Source organism: Macaca thibetana, chromosome 15 (genome assembly GCF_024542745.1).
Source record: "Macaca thibetana thibetana isolate TM-01 chromosome 15, ASM2454274v1, whole genome shotgun sequence".
In the NCBI taxonomy this organism is placed as follows: domain Eukaryota; kingdom Metazoa; phylum Chordata; class Mammalia; order Primates; family Cercopithecidae; genus Macaca; species Macaca thibetana.
This window is the reverse complement of record NC_065592.1, coordinates 14,771,734-14,795,002: the sequence shown is the minus strand read 5'-3', so window position 1 is coordinate 14,795,002 and position 23,269 is coordinate 14,771,734. Positions and strand designations below refer to the sequence as shown.

The 23,269-nt window shown below is 40.5% G+C and overlaps 2 protein-coding genes across 9 annotated transcripts in view; one reads left to right on the top strand and one right to left on the bottom strand.

Moving 5' to 3' along the window:
• The window catches only part of NEK6 (NIMA related kinase 6), a 984,684-nt gene that overhangs the window by 488,692 nt on the left and 472,723 nt on the right, over positions 1–23,269 (top strand). The gene's annotated exons all lie outside the window — the stretch shown is intronic.
• The window catches only part of DENND1A (DENN domain containing 1A), a 547,088-nt gene that overhangs the window by 484,361 nt on the left and 39,458 nt on the right, over positions 1–23,269 (bottom strand). For all 8 annotated transcript variants that reach the window (XM_050760580.1, XM_050760581.1, XM_050760572.1 and 5 more), the window contains exon 2: positions 13,709–13,779. In XM_050760580.1, coding sequence (XP_050616537.1) covers positions 13,709–13,750 — 42 coding nt within the window. In that variant the 5' untranslated portion in view covers positions 13,751–13,779. The remainder of the gene's footprint in view (positions 1–13,708; positions 13,780–23,269) is intronic.

Below are 23,269 nucleotides of genomic sequence, written 5' to 3'. Positions count from 1 at the left end.
CCTAAGTCTGTTTGATTTCAAAGTCTACAAACTGGCCATTATACTGTTTTTATTACAAATTATTCAAAGATACTTAAGGACATTGTTATAATCTAGACAGCAATTTATCTGCATCTATTTTCTCCTCAAATAAGCCTTCGTGATAGCAGAAAATTCTAATGTCTAAGAACACATTAAAGGTAAGAAAACTGTCTTTAAATTGAGCAACTTATTAAAGTCTCCTGCTGGGCAAAGCAAGCTCATAGTCATATCTTCAGTGAAGCTTTCTTTTTCTAATGAAAGGCTTTGAGCGGACTGCATGTTTTCAGTGTAACACAAAGAAGGAAATGCAAAATGTGTTGTGAAATAATACCAAAAGAAGTTCAAAAGCTAGAATATAACTTCCTAAAGGTTTTTGTTTTTTTTTTTTTTGAGTCTTCTAAGCGTTTAAAACATGAGGTCCAGTTCCTGTTTTATAGGGCGAACGTTCCACTCTCTACAGAGTCTAGCACAGTCTAAAGTGAACACTAAAAGAATAGGTGATTAATGAATTAGAAGTGTGATAATAAGACCTCGGGCATGTAGACTCCTGGGGAAGTCAGTCTTACACAGCAGTTTTCAAGAAACCTGAAGATCAATATTGTTAAGCATTAAAACTTTATTTAAATCATTTTAGTTATAAATGTTTCCAAGTTTCATTATTATCTCACTGCTTTTCTGGAAAGAATATTTTGAATCAAACATCTTCTTGATCTCTGCAGTGGACATCTGTTTTGGCGGCCCAGCATCCATTCTCCCTTCCTCCAGTAATAGCGCAGATTTTCCTCTGAGGAACTACCCTGCCCCATTCTCAGGCTATAGGATCCAGGTGGTCCTGAACAGCTCCCCCAATTCTCCCCCTGCTCCCCCAGCACACTCCCTTATCCTCCAATCAACAACTCAAAAGTCATGGTTATTGGTTCATGAATGGATACATGATCCAAACAGGGCCTATCAGAATCAGCCTTGGGACTATGGTTCAAAATACAGTAAGACACTCTTTTTCTATTTGGGTGGTTCAACTGATGGAACATAAGCTTGGATTTGTTCATAACCATCTTTGCCACTGTATAGGGAGCACCTGCCCAGAAATGAACCCAACACAGAAGACAGAGAATCAAGAAATATGGAAAATTTCTGAAAATATGAGTAGAAGACCTAGATCCAGCAAAACCCAAAGCCAGTTTTACCACTGGACTCCTCAGTGTTAAGAGCCAGTAAATTCCCTTTGCTGTTCAAGTCAGATTTCATTTGGTTTCTGTCACTTCCAGTGAAAAGGATCTTGACTAATACAATGATTAATGTCATTGACACGACCAGTAACTGCTGAGCAATATTGCACAGAGAAATCTTCCTGGCATACTAAAGCACTCAGGGCGTAAGCAGAGGGCTTTTCTATGAATAAAGAACTTAAGTTTTAATGGATGGACTCTGAGAAATCTACTTTGTCTAGTTACTTTTACTTTCTGTTTTTCAGTTATGTCAATTTGATAACAGTTGCTGAGTAGCAGAGTTCCACACAGATATAAACTTTTGCCTTAAACAAAAGCAAGTTAAAATAACAGCTCCCATTTATTTATTTTTTTTTATTTTTTTTTTTTTTTTTTGAGACGGAGTCTGGCTCTGTCACCCAGGCTGGAGTGCAGTGGCGCGATCTCAGCTCACTGCAAGCTCCGCCTCCCGGGTTTGCGCCATTCTCCTGCCTCAGCCTCCTGAGTAGCTGGGACTACAGGCGCCCACCACCTCGCCCGGCTAGTTTTTTGTATTTTTTAGTAGAGACGGGGTTTCACCGTGTTAGCCAGGATGGTCTCGATCTCCTGACCTCGTGATCCGCCCGTCTCGGCCTCCCAAAGTGCTGGGATTACAGGCTTGAGCCACCGCGCCCGGCCGAACAGCTCCCATTTATAAAGAACTTTCCATGTCCCATGCATGGTGCATTCCCATTTAATCTTTCAACTAAAATAGGCACTATTAGTGCCCCATTTTAGAGTTGAGAAAATGAGACTCCGAGATTGGCATGTGGAGGGAATTTTTAAAATTCAACAAACTCACTGCTCAAAAGGATTTCAAAGTTTAGCAAATCAATGAATTCCTGGTCCACCACAGAAGGCCTGAGGCCTAATATTGTGAACCACTAACATAGCAAGAAGAACCACACTGTCATGAATAAATCAAAAATTGTAAGGCTCCCCTATATCATAATTTATACCCAGATGGTCCCTAAATTGCACACTTTAGGAAAAAGAAGAAATCTGGGATCTGCTTCAAATAACTAAGCATTAAGAAAAGAAAATATATGGCTCACTTTCTGTTACTTCCTAAGAACAGCAATTCAAACTCATTCTACACAACCAATTTAGAGCATCAGCATACTATATAAAAAGCACAAGCTTCAAGCAGGGATATACAATTAACGTAAAATTCAACATGTGATCTCAGTAGAGAAAGGCAAATTGAGAGAGGCATAAATGGAGTACTCAAAGATACAAAATGTTCTGTTTTCTAAGTTAAGTGGTGGATATGTGCATTTTCATTTATTCTTTAAACTGTATACATACATATGTATTATATAATGTGTGTAATAGTTTTCATAAATTTCTTTAAAGAACACAGTCACACTAGAATTCAAATCCCAACTCTGTCGTTTGGACAAGTTGCTTCCTAGCTCTAAGATTTAATCATTCAATACTTGAGGGCCTATTGTATGCCAGGCACTCTTCTAGCTACCGAAGTACACACGTCAAGCAAGACATAATCCCTGTGCTCATGGAGCCCTCTTTTTCTTACCTATATAATTAGAATAATACTTCTTACTTCATTAGGCGGTGGGCAAAAGTTTTATTACAATGAGCTCTCATTAGGCTCACCTCTAGTTTAAAGAAATAATCATTATTACAGCAATCTTGAGAAAAAGAGACAAGGCATATTACAAGCTCATAGTGATATCTTCAGTAAAGCTTTATTTTTCTGAACAAGTCAGCTATCCCTGACTTTAAAATCAGCTGAAAAAAGTACAGTTAGATGAAGTTCCACATCTCTATCCCAAGCAAGATTTTTTCTAACTAGCAAGTCAAATACTTAGAGCCAGGAAAATTTACGAAAAATGTTTTTAATAATCCATGTCTTTTGAGTTGAGTGGCAATTTGTCCCAACTATAGTATCAAGAATCAGGGTCCAGGCCAGTTGCAGTGGCTCACACCTGTAATCCCAACACTTTGGGAGGCTGAGGTGGGAGGATCTCTTGAGCCCAGGAGTTCGTGAACAGCCTGGGCAACATGGCAAGACCCTATCTCTACAAAAAATTAGTAGCTGAGTGTGGTGACCTGCACCTGTAGTCCCAGCTACTGGAGAGGCTGAGGTGGGTGGATCACCTGAGCCAGGAAGGTCAAAGCTTCAGTAAACCATGATCATGCCACTGAAAGAGTTATTTAAGAGTGCCTGGGTGATGAGAGCGAGACTCTGTCTCAAAAAAACAAACAAACAAACAAAAAAAAAGAATCAGGGCCCAGACCAAATACTCCATAAGATGGATTCACTTTCACTGGAAAATGCAAGATAAAAAAATGTAGAATAGCTGAATAGTGCTGACTTAAAAAACAACTACAAGAATTCCTTGTATAGTTCATGAATAAAACCACATATCCCCTGATTTTCTGCACAATCCTGATTTATCTGTCCCCACATTAACCTTATCTGACTGTTCTAACCACTGCACATGCAGGTAATATTAACCAGCTTTTTTTTTTTTTTTTTTGAGATGGAGTCTCATTCTGCTGCCCCAGCTGGAGTACAGTGGCATGATCTCAGCTCACTGCAACCTCCACCTCCCAGGTTCAAGTCATCTTCCTGCCTCAGCCTCCTGAGTAGCTGAGATTACAAGTGCCCACCACCACACCCAGCTAATTTTTTTTTTTTTTTTTAGATGGAGTGTCACTTTGTTGCCAGGCTGGAGTGTAGTGGTGCAATCTGGGCTCACCACAATCTCTGCCTCCCAGGTTCAAGCGATTCTCCTGCCTCAGTCTCCTGAGTAGCTTGATTACAGGTGCATGCCACCACACTCAGCTAATTTTTGTATTTTTAGTAGAGACGGGGTTTCAACATGTTGACCAGGATGGTCTCGATCTCCTGACTTCGTGATCTGCCCTCCTTGGCCTCCCAAAGTGCTGGGATTACAGGTGTGAGCCACCGTGGCTGGCCTAACCAGCTATTTTTTCATGCTTCTACGACTTTGTGGTTGTCCAACCTGGGCAAGTAAACCTCTTTGAGTCTCAGTTTCCTCAAACATAAGAGCCATCTTAGAGAACTGTTCGAGCTTTAAGAAAGTAATATTAAGAAAAGTGCCTGGGGAATAATAAGGACTCAAGGAAAGTTAGCTATTCTATTACCATTCTTCAATCTTGCTGTCATTCACTGCCATTATTATTGAAAATAATAAGATGAATTTAATTAATATCTCTCTAGAACATTTTAATCTGGAATAAAAGCTGACTCTCAAAAGAGCTCCCCCAACCCCCGCCATACCACTTCTCAATAGACAGCAAGTTGTTTTTCATTGTATTATTATTATTATTTTCGAGACAGGGTCTAGCTCTGTTGCCTGGGCTGGAGTGCAGCAGCACAATCTTGGCTCACTGCAACATCTACCTCCTGGACTCAAGTGATCTCACACCTCAGCCTCCTGAGTAGCTGGGACCACAGGCATGCACCACATACCCAGCTGTGTTTTTGTAATGTTTAGTAAAGACAGGGTTTCCTCATGTTGCCCAGACTGGTCTTGAACTCCTGAGCTCAAGCAATCCACCTGCCTCAGCCTCCCAAAGTGCCAGGATTACAGGTGTGGGACACTACCCCCAGCCAACATCATGTTTTTTAAATCAGCTTTTTTAAAATGTCTAATAATTTTGAGTATCCATTGTGATCACAGATATTCAGGTGAAGCTCCTAGACCACAATTTACAGTCCTATAAAATGAAAGTTAAACTTCAGAATAACAAATTTGGCTCTCAAAATTTTAAGTCAGCAAAAACTCAGCTTTCTTCATGATACTGCTAATATAGAAATGTGTATAGTTAGTTAAGAGATTCTAAGCAAAGATTTTTTTTTGTAGGTTGCTGCTTAACACCCACATATCTGAGAAACTCAGCAACCAAAGCACCATGTCTTAGGCATTCCTTTCAGAGTTCCCCAACAGTTTTTCAACCTAACCACCCCATTCTTTTTAAAAAGTGGCCATTGGGCTAATGCACTGAAAATGCTGGGGCCTGGGGTAGGGGAAAGTGGGGTAGACACAGGAGGAAGTTAGTCTGCCAAGCAGCTCTGACAAACCTGATGCTGCCCCGCTCCCAGTGCTAAGCATCTGCCCAAGAAGAGTGCCCGCAGCAGGCTAAGATGCCAGCTGTAATGAGACACTTGGGTTTGAAAAGCATTCCAGAGTTTTTGCGTGGCCAGTGCCATCTGATCATGGGACCTTGCAGGCTGATCTCTCTTACAAGAGCACCCTCTTCCGAGACCTTTGGTCGCACAGGCTGAATTCAGACTTCAGAGTTTTTGCAATTTGAGCTAACTGTCTTGATTTTTCTGGGATCCCTATGTAAAGGTGGGTTCTTGAACAAATACACCAATTGGAGTCACAAAATGAAGAGTGGCAAAAAAAAAAATAAGCATACAAAAATTAAGAACAAAGTAGATCAAAGATCTCCTCAAAATGATACAACTTTTTAAAAGTATTTAAATTACATACATAAACTGACAAGCATTATACACAAAGATGTTCACTGACATCATTTATAACAGAACTTTGGAAACAACCTAAAGATTCCATTATAAGTAAATGTAGCACATAAACATGATGTAATAATTCATAGCAACTAAAATGATTTCTACAAATCTACATTAATAATTTTAGGGAAAGCTTAATGAATAATTGGAGAGAGTGAGGAAAAAGCATATAGCTGAGAGTTCAGAAAAAAAGTTTTTACATTTTATTTACACACACACTGACACACACACAAAAGAAGACTATAAGGAAATAAAGATACTGAAACATTAACAGTAGTTATTGAGTGATAATTTTTCTCTTGTTCATCATTTCCAAGAAGTTTAAAATTTTACACATACTCAAGAACTAATCTGAAAACAAGCTACTAAAAATTTAAAGACAAATGGAAAAAAACACACACATCAGGATAATCTGTCAGTATGCATTAAATAACAAGAAAAATGTGAGTATATGTACTTTAATTTACAATGAAAACATAACATATCACAGTATAAGAAAAATTGTAAGAATGAAACTCCCACAGAAGTTTACAGAACAAAATGTATAGTAAATCCTCCAATTAAAGACCCATAAAGTAGTTTCAGTGCTTTCTAACCCACCTTCTCACAGCAGGGAATTAATCCCTCTAGGGGGATGCAAACAAACTTCAAAGGGAAGATTATGCCCAGACACTAGTACTGTACAGCGTAAGGTTTATATCTAAGTTTTTCAGATACTTTGGCACAGATCAGAGATGCAGATCTCAGGAACAAAGACTAATCTTAAAGCAGATTCTTTGTAATTATCTAAAATGGCAAAAATAATGCATTATATATTAGAAAAAGACAAACATAAGTTGCATTAAAAACAAGTAAAGTTGTAGAAGCAGACAAAAGATACCAGAAATCAAATATTAAGTGACAGTTTATTCACTGGTAAATAGTAACTAGAAAATTTTACGAATTCCTAAAATGTGGGAGTTCAGGTTGTGTACTCAAATTTTATTTGTACAATCTTTGGAAAGTGTTCCAATTCAGTGTTAGGGGTCTTAATGCAATTTCTAAGTAGAACTGGCAGATCACATGTCCCTTCCACAGATGTCATGAGACGCTCTTCAGAGCACAGAACACAGGAGGGACAGTTTACAATACATGACTTCACTAGTGTAGACATTAAAAGCAATCAATGGAAAAAAAAAAAACTGTCCCTAAAGTTTACCCTTTCTCACCTTACATCTTTTTATCATTAGGTAATGTTTTAGGTATGGTTTGAAGTACCTGATCACTTTATAAAATGTTTTAAGTACAGACATAGCATATCGTAGTAAATAAGCTTTATTTAGTCTCTCAATTTTTAAAAATCACTGATAAGGAATCAAATTTAGAGGTTAACTTTTCTGAATATTAATTATCCAATAGAAAACTAAAATCCCTAGTAGATTAAAGACCTAGATGTAAAGGGCAAAGCTATCTATCTCTTTTTTTTTTTTTTTTTTTTTTTTTTTTGAGATGGAGTCTCACTCTGTCACCCAGGCTAGAGCATGGTGGCACAATCTTGGCTCACTGCAATCCCCACCTCCCAGGTTCAAGCAATCCTCCTGCCTCAGCCTCCCAAGTAGCTGCGACTACAGGCATGCACCACCATGCCTGGCTGGTTTTTGTATTTTTAACAGAGACAGGGTTTTACCATGTTGGCTACGATTGTCTCGAACTCTTGACCTTGTGATCCACCCGCCTCAACCTCTCAAAGTGCTGGGATTACAGGCGTGAGCCACCGCGCCTGGCTCTATCTATCTCTTAAAAGAAAATACTGGGCCTGGAGAGGTGGCTCACATCCATAATCCCAACACTTTGGAGTCTGAAGTGAGAGGATCACTTGATCCAGGAGTTTGATACCAGCCTGGGCAACATAGTAAGAGCCCATCTCTACACAAAATCTAAAAAGCAAAAAAAAAAAAAAAAAAAAAAAAAAAAAAAGGAAAAAATAGGAAATATCTTCATATCTGTAGAGTAGGAAAATACTGTTAAATTTATACCATATGAAAACCAAGATGTTTTGGTCAAAGATACCATCGAGTGAAAGACAAACCACAGAAGGTATCTGTAACACATATAACCAGATAATTAATATCCATAGTATATAAACAATTTCTTATAAACCAATGAGGAAAAGGTAGAAAACTCAATTTTAAAAATGAGCAAGTAGCTTGAATGAGCACTTTATAAAAGATATTCAAGAGGCCAGTAAGCCTATACCAGCTACTAAGGAGGCTAGTACCATCCACTAAGGAGGCTGAGGTGGGAGGAACACTTGAGCCCAGGAGTTTGAGACCTGCATGATCACACCACTGCACTTCAGCTGGGCAAGGGAGCAAGACCTTGTCTCTAATTAATAAACAAACAAGTAAGAAGCCAATATGAGTATAAGAAGGTGTTCAATGTCATTAATCTTCAACAAAATGCAAACTAAAAACAACAAGGAGATACTACTACATAACCATCAGGTTGGCAAAAGTCAAATCTGTACCAAGGGCTGATGAAGTTGTAGAGCAGTAAGTGTAAACTACCAAACACTGCAGGTGAGAGCAGACTAGCACAATCCATTTTGTAAAAGTGTGGCATGATTCAGTAATCAAGTATGTTCAATATGGAAATGTATGTTTACATGTGCCAGGATTCATACATAAGAAAGATCACAGTAGCATGGCTTATAGTAGCCAAAAACTGCGAACAACTTCAAAGGTCAATAGTAGAATGGATAACTAAATTCTGAAATAATTCTATAGTACACTACACAGCAATGAAAGTCAATGACTGCAGTTACACACAACATGGAAGATCCTTTCAAACATAATTAAGCAAAAAAGCAGCAAAGCTACATACAGAATAATTCCATTTCTATAAAATTCAGAAGGCGGCACAATTAAATTATATTTTTCAAGAAGGTATACTTATGTAGCAAAACTATGAAGAAAAACAAACAGATGATTATCATAAAAGTCAGGCTAGTAGTTACCTCTAAAGGGAGGGAGGGAGGGAGCGAGGAGGGGCCTCTGGGGTGCTGGGCAAACCCACCTGTAACATTTACAGGGCTTAGGCGAGGGTTCAAATAGAGACCTACAGACCATACATCTGAATATTTACATATTTAAAAGTTATAAAACAAGCATACAAACTATTAAATATTTTCTATCCTCCTGCCATAATAAATATACCTTTACAACTAACAAGAAGACCAGGTTCATATTGAGTTTTGTATTTGCATTCCATGGAGAAAAGCAGTGGTGCAGGGCAAATTGGCCACTGGCTCACTACCCACTGCCCCCTCTCCATCCTGCACTACAAGCTCTATCCCATACTCTACTCCCCACTGACAGCTATCCTTAGACCGCCCCTTATACCTAGGGATGTATACACCAGCAGCATAGTCCACTCCCAGGAGGACAGACCCCAGGGGAAAGACTCACACAGGCTCCAGAAAAAAAGCTCAGGGCCATTTGGGCAAGAAGGTCTGAGATGCTGGGTGCTCAAAGCATGGTCTAGGATGGAAGGGTCTAGGCTCCAAGTGAGCATATTCTGTAGGCTCCAGAGACTCCTTGCCCTGTGGAAAGGGCATTGGTAGAGGAGGGACAAAGCAGATCCCTCTAAAGCAGCAGGCCAAGTCAGGGGTCCCTCTTGCCAGGACCAGTATTTCTGAAGAACTGGGTAACATTATATTTCTTAACCTGGATCGTAATAACATGGTTACTCACTTTATACTTATTTGTTAAACTATACATATGTTTTATGTACTTTTTCACAAATAACAGGACAGACATCATGTGCCTGCTTACTGGATGCACTGAAGGACACATATCACTTTTGAGATACTTCTACCAAAAACCCATAACCTTCATCTAACCATGAAGATCCAATCACACAGATACAAATCCAGGAACTTTCTACAAAACAACAGACCCAAATTCTTCAAAAACGTCTCAAAAAAGACAAAGAAAGGCTGTAAAAATCATTCTGAGCTGAAAGGAAGTAAACTGACATGAAAACTAAATAGACTGCATGATTCTGGATTGGATTCTGGATCATAGGGAAAATGCTATAAAGGACATGATATAACAATTGATTAAATTTAAATATGGGCAACCGACATTATATCAACATTAAATTTTCTGATTTCAATCATTATACTAGGGGTATATAAGAATATGTCTTTATTCTTAGGAGATACATCCAGAATATCTCCTGGATATGCAGGGGTGAAGGGTCATAATGTCTGCAACTCACTCTTAAATGATTCAGCAAAAATTCTGTGTGCGTATATGCACATGCACACGTATGTGCTGTGTATGCGTTGGGGGGGTGATAAAGCAAATGCAGCAAAATAATAACAACTGGCAAATCTAAGGAAAGAGCATATGCACTGGACTGTTCTTGTAACTCTTAAAATAGTCTCAAAACAATTCATTTGATCCAGCAATCCCATTACCAAGTATATACCCAAAGGAAAATAAATCACATTAAAAAGATAACTGCACTCATATGTTTAGAGAAGCACTATTTACAATAGCAAAGATATAGAATCAATATAAGTGTCCAGCAATGGGTGATTGGATAAAGAAAATGTGGAATACTACTCAGCCATAAAAAAGAATGAGAAAATGTCTTTTGGGCCGGGCGTGGTGGCTCACACCTGTAATCCCAGCACTTTGGGAGGCCGAGGCAGGCGGATCATGAGGTCAGGAGATCAAGACCATCCTGGCTAACACGATGAAACCCCGTCTCTACTAAAAATACAAAAAAATTAGCCAGGCATGGTGGCAGGCGCCTGTAGTCCCAGCTACTCGGGAGGCTGAGGCAGGAGAATGGCGTGAACCCGGGAGGCGGAGCTTGCAGTGAGCCGAGGTCTGGCCACTGCATTCCAGCCTGGGCGACAGAGCGAAACTCCGTCTCAAAAAAAAAAAAAAAAAAGAAAGAAATTTGAAAAAATGTCTTTTGCAGCAACATGGATGGAACTGGAGGCCATTCTTTTAAGTGAAATAGAAAGTCAAATACAGCATGTTCTCACCTGTAAGTGGGAACTAAATGATGTGTACACATGGTCATAGAGTGTGGAATAATAGACACTGGAGACTCAAAAGAGTGGGAGGGACTGAGGGATGAGAAATTACTTAATGGGTACAATGTACACTATTCAGGTGACAGGTACACTGAAAGCCCAGACTTCACCACTATGCAATATGTGCACGTAACAAAACTGCTCTTGTACCCCCTAAATTTATACTAATTAAAAAATAAGAGCCAGGTGCAGTGGCTCACGTCTGTAATCCCAACACTTTGGGAGGCCAAGGTGGGTGGATCAAGAGGTCAAGAGTTCGAGACCAGCCTAGCCAACATAGTGAAACCCTGTCTCTACTAAAAATACAAAAAATTAGCCGGGCATGGTGGTGGGCGCCTGTAATCCCAGCTACTTGGGAGGCTGAGGCAGGAGAATCGCTAGCACCCGGGAGGTGGAGGCTGCAGTGAGCCGAGATCACGCCATTGTACTCCAGCCTGGGCGACACTGCGAGACTCCGTCTCAAAAGTAATAATAAAATAAGATACTTGCAAAACAAAAAGTTAAAAAAAATAGGCCAGGCACGGTTGCTCATACCTGTAATCCCAGCACTTCGGGAGGCCAAGGTGGGTAGATCACCTGAGGTCAGGAGCTCAAGACCAGCCTGGCCAACATGGTGAAACCCCATCTCTACTAAAAAATATAAATATTAGCTGGGAGTGGTGGCGGATGCCTATAATCCCAGCTACTTGGAAGGCTGAAGCAAGAGAATTACTTGACCCAGGAGGCGGAAGCTGCAGTGAACTGAGATCACGCCATTGCACTCCAGCATGGGTGACAAGAGAGCAACTCCATCTCATGAAAATAAATACATAAAATAAGAGTTTAAAAATTAAACTGTAGAGTTAAACAAAGGTGTTGTCTATAGGGAGAGGAATGAGATGGCTGAAATAGGAAGTAGTATAAATGCTATTCACTTTGTTCATTCTTCCATTTCATCTGTACCTTTCAGATTTTGTTCATATTAAAAAATTAATTTTAACTTTGGGGAAAAAATCCTAGAGCACTGAAAGGGAAAAACATTAGCAACTATAGAAATAAGAAAATGTTTTGTCCTTAAGTTTATCGTTAAATCACAGCCACTGTCAAATGGTAACTCTGTAAAGTCAGCCTATGAAGTGCTCCTGCATATACACACCTGGGAACAGAGAATTCCCTTTGAAACCCAATGGTTTCCATGTACAATAAGAGGCATAACTTAACACAGATGCACACGTTCTACTTCCAGGACAAGCATAAATTTGTAATGTGTTTCATGGCCTTCATTAGATAATCCAAAAAGTACAGCACAGTTATTCACACATTTGCTATAAAGGAAAACTCATTCATTTTCATCAACAACTATTGGTGACATGGTGCAAAGCCCTGCAGGTGACATGTAGAGATGTGTACAGCATGGTCACTACCCTCAAGAAGGCAACTTAGCAGAGCAAAGAGGACTTAGACAAAAATCCTGGCTATCACACTGTAGCTATATGATTTTCGTAAGTTACTTCACCTCCTTGGGATTCTATTTTCTCATAGGTATAATGAGGATGCCGCCCAACTACCTTTAAAAATGCATTGTAACAAATGACACTATATATGTCCAGCATATAGAATAACAACAGGTACTCAGTGAAAGGTAGCAAATAATGTTTACAATTATTACAATCTAATTAAAATAACAGAACATATCCCCAAGGCTGTAAAGCCAATTAAGAGCCTAACTACCATTAGAATCCTGATTACTCCAAGTTTCTAATCCAAGTAGATTCACTATCTCTATACCTCAAATAATATTAATATAGGCCGGGTGCGGTTGCTTATGCCTGTAATCCCAGCAGTTTGGGAGGCCGAGGCGGGGGGATCACCTGAGGTCAGGAGTTCGAGATCAGCCTGGCCAACATGGAGAAATCCTGTCTCTATTAAAAATACAAAATTAGCTGGGCGTAGTGGCACATGCCTGTAATCCCAGCTACTTGAGAGGCTGAGGCAGGAGAATCGCTTGAACCCAGGAGGCAGAGGTTGCAGTGAGCCGAGATCACGCCGTTGCACTCCAGACTGGGCAACAAGAGCAAAACTCCGTCTCAAAAAAATAATAATAATATTAATATATGCAGGTGTTTTTGTGGGTGGACCAAGAGTCCTAAGCATACCTTTGGCAAAATGTATCACTCTCTTAGGCACCAAGAAAAAGAATACTAGATCATATGGTTATTTTTCTCATTAACCAAGAAAGATTTTAGGTCAAGAAGTGATACACGCTGCCTGCACAAGGTACCCTGGTCTTTCCTAGGACCCTCTTGTCCAGGAACACATATCCAAATTAGCCCAAAAGCTAAAGCCAGAGGAGGTGTTTCCTTCAACTAATTTTCAACCTTCTTTTGCCAGCAGACATAAAATTTACTAAATTAAGTCCAAGCATCTCCTTCTAGATTAGTGGCAGAGAATTCCCTTTATATTATTTTGTATCCTATAATCTAATTATACCATTAGAAAGCTAGACTAGAGGTGAAGCCCTGCTCATTAGCAAGGTGACAATATTTCACACTAAATAGTTGACTTCCAGGCATCTGTGAAAGATGCAAACCAAGACCCAATGATTACAATGAATAAAGCCATACTTCAAGCCTATTATGCTTGAACTCTTAATTCAGACTATTCACTATGTGTTCGTTCTCCATTCTTCCTAGGATAATGTGGGCATGAATAAAAGGAAAAAGGCACTTAAACATACTTAGAGACAAATAACCATTTACTCATATTAAAATATTATCTCGTGTGCATGGCTATCTCAAACAATAAGTAACATACCAAATCATAATCAAACATGCAAAGTACCTGAAAGAGTGCCACCTGTCCTGGGATAGGCAACTTCAACATATACTTCAAATGTGGTCTCTGGATTCTGCCTACAAAAGAAACAGATCATGATTACTGATGAGGATTGAGGCAGCTTGGTATAGAACATGTAGGCTGTGGTATTAAACAGACCTTCATGGAAATCATCAGCTCACAACTTAATGACCATGGAACTTCGGACCAGCTACTCTATTTTTCTGAGCCCATGCCTTCCTAAACTACAAAATGAAAACACCTAGCCAGAAGAATTATTGTAAAATTAAATATATATATATATATATATATATATATATATATATATACACACACATACAGGTCAGGTGTGGTGGCTCATGCCTATAATCCCAGCACTTTGGGAGGCCAAGGTGGGAGGATCACTTGAGGCCAGGAGTTCAAGACCAGCCTGGGCAACATAGCAAAACCCTGTCTCTACAAAAAAAATGCAAAAATCAGCCAGGCATGGTAGTTCACACCTATAATGCAAGCTACTTGGGAGGCTAAGGTAGGAGGATCACTTGAGCCCAGGAGGTGGAGGTTGCAGTGAGTTAAGATCATGCCACTGCACTCCAGCTTGGGTAACAGAGTGAGACACTGTCTCAAAAATGAATAATAAAATTATATACATATACATTATATACATATTAAATTATATACATATATATGTATAAAATTATATACACATATATACACATACACACACACAAATTGTCTAGGCATGATGTCTGGCACATAATAGGCTAGCTATTACTATGGTTTTACAGATGTCATATTTCCAGTTTCCACAGCTAGATCACCAAACCCAGAGGTAGAAATATGAGGAAACTCAGACCAAGGCAACACCAGCACAAAGTAGCCCTCTCCTCAGTATATTCCAGGATAAAGCACAAATATGACAAGATTAACTTGTTTATTTACAGGTTTTCAAGACTTAAACAAGAGGAACAGTGTATCTCACTAGATTACTGTGAAGACAAGATGCCAATCTAAATGTAAGACACTGTTCCCATGTAGTTCATGATAGTTCATGATCTTCAGGATTCTAATGGGCCTTCACCTGTATTGGCAATGGTAAGTATATGAATTTTCATTATTATACTCTTTTACTTTTTTATTTCATAATAGTTCATAAATTTCTTTATTTATTTTGAGACAGAGTCTCACTCTGTTGCCCAGGCTGAAGTTCAGTGGCACAATCTCAGCTCACTGCAACCTCTGCCTCTCGGGTTCAAGTGATTCTCCTGCCTCAGCCTCCCAAGTAGCTTGGATTACAGGCACACACCACCACACCTGGCTAATCCTTTGTATTTTAGTAGAGATGTGGTTTCACCATGTTGGCCAAGCTGGACTCAAACTCCTGACCTTAAGTAATTCGCCCACCTTGGCCTCCCAAATTGCTGGGAGCCACTGCACCCGGCCAATAGTTCATAAATTTTTAAAAGATCACAGAACAGAATGTTAACGGTTAATTGCAGATAATAAGAGCATTGTGGTTATACCATTTTAACATTTTCTCTTTAATTTCAAAACTACCATAAAAAGATGTTTCCAGATGAAATAAAAACCATTTAGCAGAAGAAAATGTACTTTCAAATATCTGTAACTTAATTCTATTTTAAATCTGACAACAAAGATGAGGTAAGAAACTTTCTGAGTTGCCTAATCATGTCTAAGGATTTATTTACATCAAATAAATACTTTTAATATGCCCAGTGGTATCAACTTTTCAAAATAGCAATCTCAGTTATCTCATTTCGTCATTGTCATAATCCTGCGAGATAGGTGTGTCAGGCATTACTCCAGTCGTACAAATGAGCAACCTCAGGCAAAGGGAGTCTAAAGTGACTTGTCTAGAAACATGGCCAGGACCAGAACTCACGCCTCCTGGTCCTCAAATCCTATTTCACTTGATTCTAGCATGAACTGTTTCCCCCACATTTTCACATCTCTTACAACCGATAGCATTTTACAATTCTAAGAGCCAGCATTTTTTTCTTTCTTAGTAATACCTTAAATTATGGCTCATGTTATAAATAATGACATTTTACACTCAGTAAAAAATGGTAATACTCCCTCTACGTCCTTAGGAGGGAAAAGAAAAATGTGTGTTTTGTGAATCAGGAATCTACTTACTTCAGGGGTGTAAAATCGTCATTTCTTCCCCAAAGAGAAACATGGGCTTTTGCTTTCAAGTGTCTGTAGCAAAGAGTTGGCTGCTCTAAAATTCAAGGTATTTAAATATACCTTGTCAAACAGACTTATTTTTTAAATCAGACATTAAGTCACCGTATCTTACTTATAAAAAATTAAGTAAACTGAAGTTTCAAGAGGACCTTAAAAATCTGTTGTGCTCTTTTTTCCCTGCAAGAGGGTACAAAATGATCTTGGCATCTTTGGCATATGGGACCCAATATTTGTGGAAGATACCATATGCAAACACCCCTTTCATTCAAAAGATCTTAAGGTAGAACATTTGATGAAAGAAAGGGAAGTTCTAAGGTCATCTTTCATGAGTAATAGGTAGTATAATCTGAAGAGCATCAGGAAGATTCTCTCTGAAACCTCAAAATGTCTTTCTTAAGCCTAGATTGCAACTGGCTGAATTTCATCTCAGAATTTCATTCCTTCTTTATTAATATAACAGCCTTCAAAGTGTGTTCTTCAGGATCCTAGGACTTCATGGAGGTTCTTTAGAGCTTCCCACATTTGGCCGGGCGCGGTGGCTCAAGCCTGTAATCCCAGCACTTTGGGAGGCCGAGGCGGGTGGATCACGAGGTGAGAAGATCGAGACTATCCTGGCTAATATGGTGAAACCCCGTCTCTACTAAAAATACAAAAAATTAGCCGGGCACGGTGGTGGGCGCCTGTAGTCCCAGCTACTTGGGAGGCTGAGGCGGGAGAATGGCGTGAACCCGGGAGGCGGAGCTTGCAGTGAGCCGAGATCACGCCACTGCACTCCAGCCTGGGAGACACAGCGAGACTCCGTCTCAAAAAAAAAAAAAAAAAAAAAAAAAAAAGAGCTTCCCACATTTTTACTCAAGTTTATTTTTATGCATTTTAAAAATTGAAATAAAATGAGCATGCAAAGGTGTTGTATCCAAACTTTAAAACACAGGGACACCAACACATTATCCTGTACCACAGGGTGTTTTGTACAGCCCTGCTATCTAAGTGAAAAATGGCCTAATGTATATACTCATTGTTTCTGCTGCTTCTTCCTTTCTCTAACACACCCCAACCAGGCTTCTGAACCCACCACACCACTGAAACAACTTGGTCAAGGTAACCACAGACCTCTGCATTGCTAAAATGTATTTAAATGCTCAATTCTCAGTGCTCATCTTACTCGGCCTGTCAATAGCTTTTGATAGTTGATCCATTTGCCCTCCTCCTCGAATGTCTTTCTTCCCTTGCCTTTCAGGATGTTGCTCTCTATTGGTCGTCTTCCTACCTCACTGGCTACTCCTTTCTAATCCCTTCTCAGGTTAGCTCTCCTACTGTCCCTGTCCAGACTCATTGCTTAGATGATCTCATTCAGTCTCTGGGCTTTCATTACCAAGCATACAAGCCTCAGTCACATCTCCAACCTGACTACTTCTTCCCTGACTCCAGACTCCCTCATCCAGCTACCTGCTCAACATCCCCACTGGGCCAGGCATAGGTGGGTGATGCCCAGTTACTGGAGAGGCCAAGGCAGGAGGATTGTTTGAGGCCAGGAGTTTGAGGCCAGCCTAAGCAACATAGAGAGACCTTGTATCCAAAAAAAAAAAAAATCCCAACTGGGCATCTAAGAAGCATTTCTAATTTAACTTATCATATTTTTCTCCCTCAAACCTGCATCTCCTGAACTCTACTAGTTGCTGAGACTAACAAAACTTAATGTCATCCTTGACTCCCCTGTTTCATATGCCACAGTCAACCAATCAGAAAAGTCTACTGATTCTACCATCAAAATATACTGAATCTCAAAGTTTCTTAGCACCCCCAAATACAACCATCCTTGAGAGATCACCATCATATCACCTCGATTACTGCAGCACCCTCCTGACGGGTCTCCCTGCTTTCTTCCTCGCCCCTCTAGAGTCAGATCTCAACATTAACAGACAGTAATTCTTTTATTCTGAGGTTCAGGTTATGTCACTTCTTTGCCCAAATCTCCTAAAAGCTCCCCACACCGCACAAAGTCAAGTCAAAGTTGTAGTCCTGAAGCTGGACATTGATAATGATTGTCCCACAATATGAATATACATAATACCATTGAACTGTACACTTGAACATGGTTAAAATGGGAAGTCTTATGTGAAATTTACCACAATTTAAACAAACAAACAACAAAAAAGAGGGTGGCAGTGCTTAGCAACACCTACAAGGTCCTACATGATCTGGCCTCTGCCTACCTGTCCAACTTCATTTTATACCTCTCTCCCCTTGCCCACTCAACTCCAGCCACAATGACCTTCTTTATGCTCCTCAAACACACCAAAGAGAAGTCCCATCTTACAGTACTTTATAGTGATCTTCACACAGGTGGCCCTTGTTAGCACTGAAAACTCAGCTTATACTTCACCTCCTCAGAAAGGCCTTTCCCAACACACACTCTATCACCTAAGTTTAATTCTCTGCATTATACCTGTCACAATCTTGGTTTACAGTCGGTATCCTTTCTCTAAATGTAAGCTGCTGGAGAGCAGGGATCTTGTCTATCATGTCAAGGAGTGTTTCCCTGGTGCCTGGGCAGTGACTGGCACATAGCCAGTGCCACCTAAATACTGGGTAGAAGGCAAAAAGAATACAGTTGCCTTCCTGAGGTCTAAAAGATTTCAATAAATGATGGGTGTGATCATCCGGTTCCACGATTCTCAAACTTTAGCATGTACTATAATCACCTGGAGGGCTTAACTAAAAGATTTCTGTTCCCATCCCCAGAGTATCTCAGGTAGGACCCAAGAATTAGTATTTCTAACAAGTCTCCAAGTCATCCTGATGCTGCTGGACCCGTGACCATACTTTAAGAACTACCAGTTAAGTAGAATTCTTCCAAATAATTTAGAATATACATCATAAACATAGGGGATACCACAATAATCCATTATTTCAATAGTGGTTTTGCAATAAAAGATACATTTCAAAGAAAAAAGGCATTTGTGGAAACAAGGAAGGTTATTCCTCTTCTTCTACCACTATCCGTAGTGACTGCCTCACTCTAATGAGTCATAATAAAGCCGCCTAAGATTCTTACTTAGTTCAAACAGCTGGCATAGTTCTATTATATTACATGGAGTCAAGGATTATGACAGTCTCAAAAAAAAAAAAAAAAAGAGCTAAAATGCTAAGACCAAATTGGTCTATAATTATAAATTATAGTCATGCTTATCTATGATCATTTCCATGTTGCCTTATGGAAGAAGTGGTGACTAATGTTGTGACAGGTTATGTAACACACCAACAAATATACATCAGTTATTTTAAGGGCCAGTGAAGCCAACGCAGATAGAAGCATTCTCTATTTCTCTCCAAATCAAAAAAAAAAAAAAAAAAAGTGCCTCCTCTAAATGCAAACAGCCAAGCAACCACCTTACTTAGAATTTTCATTAAGCCTGTAAACAATTAAGACTATAACAATTTCCAGAGGCTCTCTGGGACCACCTTGAGATTGCTCATCCCTCCATTACTCTTCAGGATATTTAATATTTTTAACTTCTTGGCTAAAGGAACTGAAAATCCTATTTCTGTCCTATTAACACTCACTACTAATTTGGTGCATGTAATGATGCTGAGAATGCCACATTCAGAGCCAATTTTCCAATATGGACCCAAGTTTTCCCAGAACATTTCATGATACATCTTAAGATATTACCATGGAAATGTCCTGGTTCTGCCATGATATCCCATTATTAATTGCCTCATTCTCCTGTAGACTCCTAACCCTGCCCACCTGCCAAGCATTTTTTTTTTGGCTCCCACCCCCCATCTTCTTCAGTCTTGTACCCTACAATCCAGCCATACAGATCTACTTGTAGCTCTCTAAGCAAACCATGCATGCATGCCCTAATTCTATGACAATTATACCATTTCCATACACCTAACACCACTTACTGCTCCTATGTGCCAGCCATGATCCTAAGCACTTCACATGCATTACCTCAGTTAGTCTTCAATAACCTCACAGGTAATATTACTCCCAGTTTAGGGATGAGGACATTGAAGCTCACCGAGGATAAACTGGCCAAAGTGACCAAGCAGCAGAATCAGCATGGAACTAACTCCAAAGACAATAACCACTTTACTATTCTACATTATTCAATTGCTCTTTTGCCAAGAACAGTCTTTCCAGCCTTTTTCACTTGACAAACTCATTCATCCAGCCTCAGCTCAGGCACTACCTCCTCTCTAGGAAGTATAATTGTTCAACAACCCTCCCACCTCCCCCTTGACCCGTGAGCATGTGCATGCACATGCACACACACACACACACACACACACACACACACACACACACTCACAGCCTAGACTGGGTTAACTGCCCCACCTCTACGCTCCCAAGGCACCCTGTACTTCCCACTCTCCATGCTCTCACCATATTCAACTCTGGTACAATTACAATTACTTGGGGGGCTTTTTAAAAATCCTGACGCCCGGGCCGGGCGCGGTGGCTCAAGCCTGTAATCCCAGCACTTTGGGAGGCCGAGACGGGCGGATCACGAGGTCAGGAGATCGAGACCATCCTGGCTAACATGGTGAAACCCCGTCTCTACTAAAAAAATACAAAAAAAAAACTAGCCGGGCGAGGTGGCGGGCGCCTGTAGTCCCAGCTACTGGGGAGGCTGAGGCAGGAGAATGGCGGGAACCCGGGGGGCGGAGCTTGCAGTGAGCTGAGATCCGGCCACTGCACTCCAGCCTGGGCGGCAGAGCGAGACTCCGTCTCAAAAAAAAAAAAAAAAAATCCTGACGCCCAATCCATATCACAGATCAATTAAATCAGAATCTCCAGGCACTGATATTTTTTAACTCCTAAACTTATTCCAAAGAACAGCCAAGGTTGAGAACCACTGGTGTGTCTCAGATAAAATACAATATATTCTTCCCCACTAGACTGGTAGCTCCTTGAGGGTACCAACTGCATCTTCTCATAACCCTAGTCTAACACCTGGCTCAATAAATGTTTCATGAATGAGTTTTCCTCCAACATATGACATGTTTCCAACTCCCACTAATCACTTCTCTTTTTCTGACAGGAGGTAATTTACAGAATACACACTGCTTACACCTATTACTCTGTAAAGATGTTTTCCTTTGGTCAAAGGTCTCAATAAGTCACACCTGCTGACAACAGCCTCAGCTCTTAAATACTGAAAAATGACAAACACAAACAGCTAAAACGTTTTTGAAAGAAGGGAGGTCTGCTCAGTTTTTGTTTCTGGGAGAATGAAGACTGAGAGTAAGCCAACAGAGCATTTCTATTTAGATCTCTCTGCTGAACACAGTTCTCAGTGATTCACCGGAAGGGTCATGCTCAGTGCTCAGGACCATGTTTTTTTGTGTTTTTTTTTTTGTTTGTTTGTTTGTTTGTTTCTGAGATAGTCTCATTCTATCGCCTGGGCTGGAGTGCAGTGGCAAGATCTCAGCTCACTGCAACCTCCGCCTCCTGGGTTCAAGTGATTATCCTGTCTCAGCCTCCCGAGTAGCTGGGATTACAGGCACCCTCCACCATGTCCAGGATTTGTGTAGTTTTAGGAGAGATGGGGTTTCACCATGTTGCCCAGGATGGTCCTGAACTCTTGACCTCAAGTGATCTGCCCACCTCAGCCTCCCAAAGTTCTGGGATTACAGGTGTTAGCCACCACACCCAGCCAGGACCATGCTCTCAAAATGATTAAGTACACTCAGCTTGAAGCCATGAAATAGACAAAGGCTTTGACAATATTTAGGCAGCAGCAAAGCTTAATGGCTTTTTTTCAAGGCATCATGCTATTGATCACTCTGCTGGATCATCAGCTTTTAATTAGGATCTACTTTTCTCCAATTACAATATACAAGATTAGGAGAAAAATGTAACATTAACTTGTCATAAAATGAATCTGTGCGGCATATGGTAACCATGCCACCATTGTAGCCCTAGTCCTTTTAAGAGTAATTTAGAGCTACAGACCTGAAAAAAAACACTTCAAACCAGCTTCAGCACAGTGTTTCCTTAATTACAAACTTACATGCTGAAGGGGCTGAGGTGTAGTGTTTAAAAATTCATACCAATTGAACTGTCTTAAACTTGACAACATGGTCAAAAGAAACCGTATACACTTCAGAACACACTAGCAAACATCACCTAATAAACATTGATTCCTTTAAGCTAGACAAACAAGCAAAAAGGTAGTGTTAAAATTTCCAACAAGTCTCCATTTGTTTCACTGGACTCCGAAATTAAAGCCGTTTTTTCCAGGCTGAAAACATTGTATCAAAGAGTGCTTTCTAACCCGTAACAACTTAACACCTCCATAGGAGAATGCAGTCATTGTTGAGACTTGTTAGAAAATTAACTTAGTTGTGTAATTACACAAACAAGTTGTTTCAAGACTACTCTTAACTCTTCATTTCTAATAATGTTCTCAGGATCAGATTAATGAAGATACGCAGATACTGCTATGAAAAGAGTCACAAAGGTTTACCTTCCTTATATCCCTACGGGAAGATTCTTAAGCCTCTAAGTGCAAGCAAGGTAACTGGAGGAGGGTTAGCTGCATTCCAAGCAGAGAGACAAAGCCTGAACACCCCTCAGCAATGTGCAATACAACACACAGTGTTAGTAAGCTGTCTCATATGCTGAGCTGCAGTGTAAAATCTAGGCTTTACCCATTAAGGGCACTTGCAAACGTGGTATTTGTCTCATTATCAATAAACATTTTTGACCTTATAAAAACCTCCCCTTCCCTTTCTGAACAATTTAGTCCTAAACCTGTTAGGTAGGCAGAGTGAGGTGGATGTTCATGCTGGTGACAGCCCAGTGTGAGATGTCAGAGCCTGGGCAGGGCAACGAAGGTATCCCTATGAAGGGGCAACGTCCACGCTGAGGGAAGGCCTGGCATAAGATGTACAATCCAACTGGATGAGGAAGGCATCTACTCAGGGAACAACCTGGTGTGGGAAGTCAGAACCTGAGTGGGTGGAAGGGTATTCACACACTGCACAGCTGGGCCTGGGGTGTTGAAGCACAGGCAGAATGAGGGGGTACCCATGTGATGGTATCCCAACACAGGGTGTCAGAGCTGCAGAGGGTGAGGAGCATGTGTAAGCATTAGGGCCCCCGAAAATGGAGGCCAGTGCCCAAGCAGGCATGAGGAGATCGTCCATGTTGGGTAGGGGGAGGCTGCCCAGAGTGAGGGGGAGTCAGAGTTCAAGCAGTGCAGTGGGGCAGGAGGTGTGTGGAGAACCAAGCAAGGTGAAGGAGGAGACGAGCATGCACATGGGGTGGGGGTGAAGGGGCCGTGTGCCTAATCTGAACCCAAGGGTACATGGAGGACATGGGGAAGCCGGGTTTGTTACAGTTGA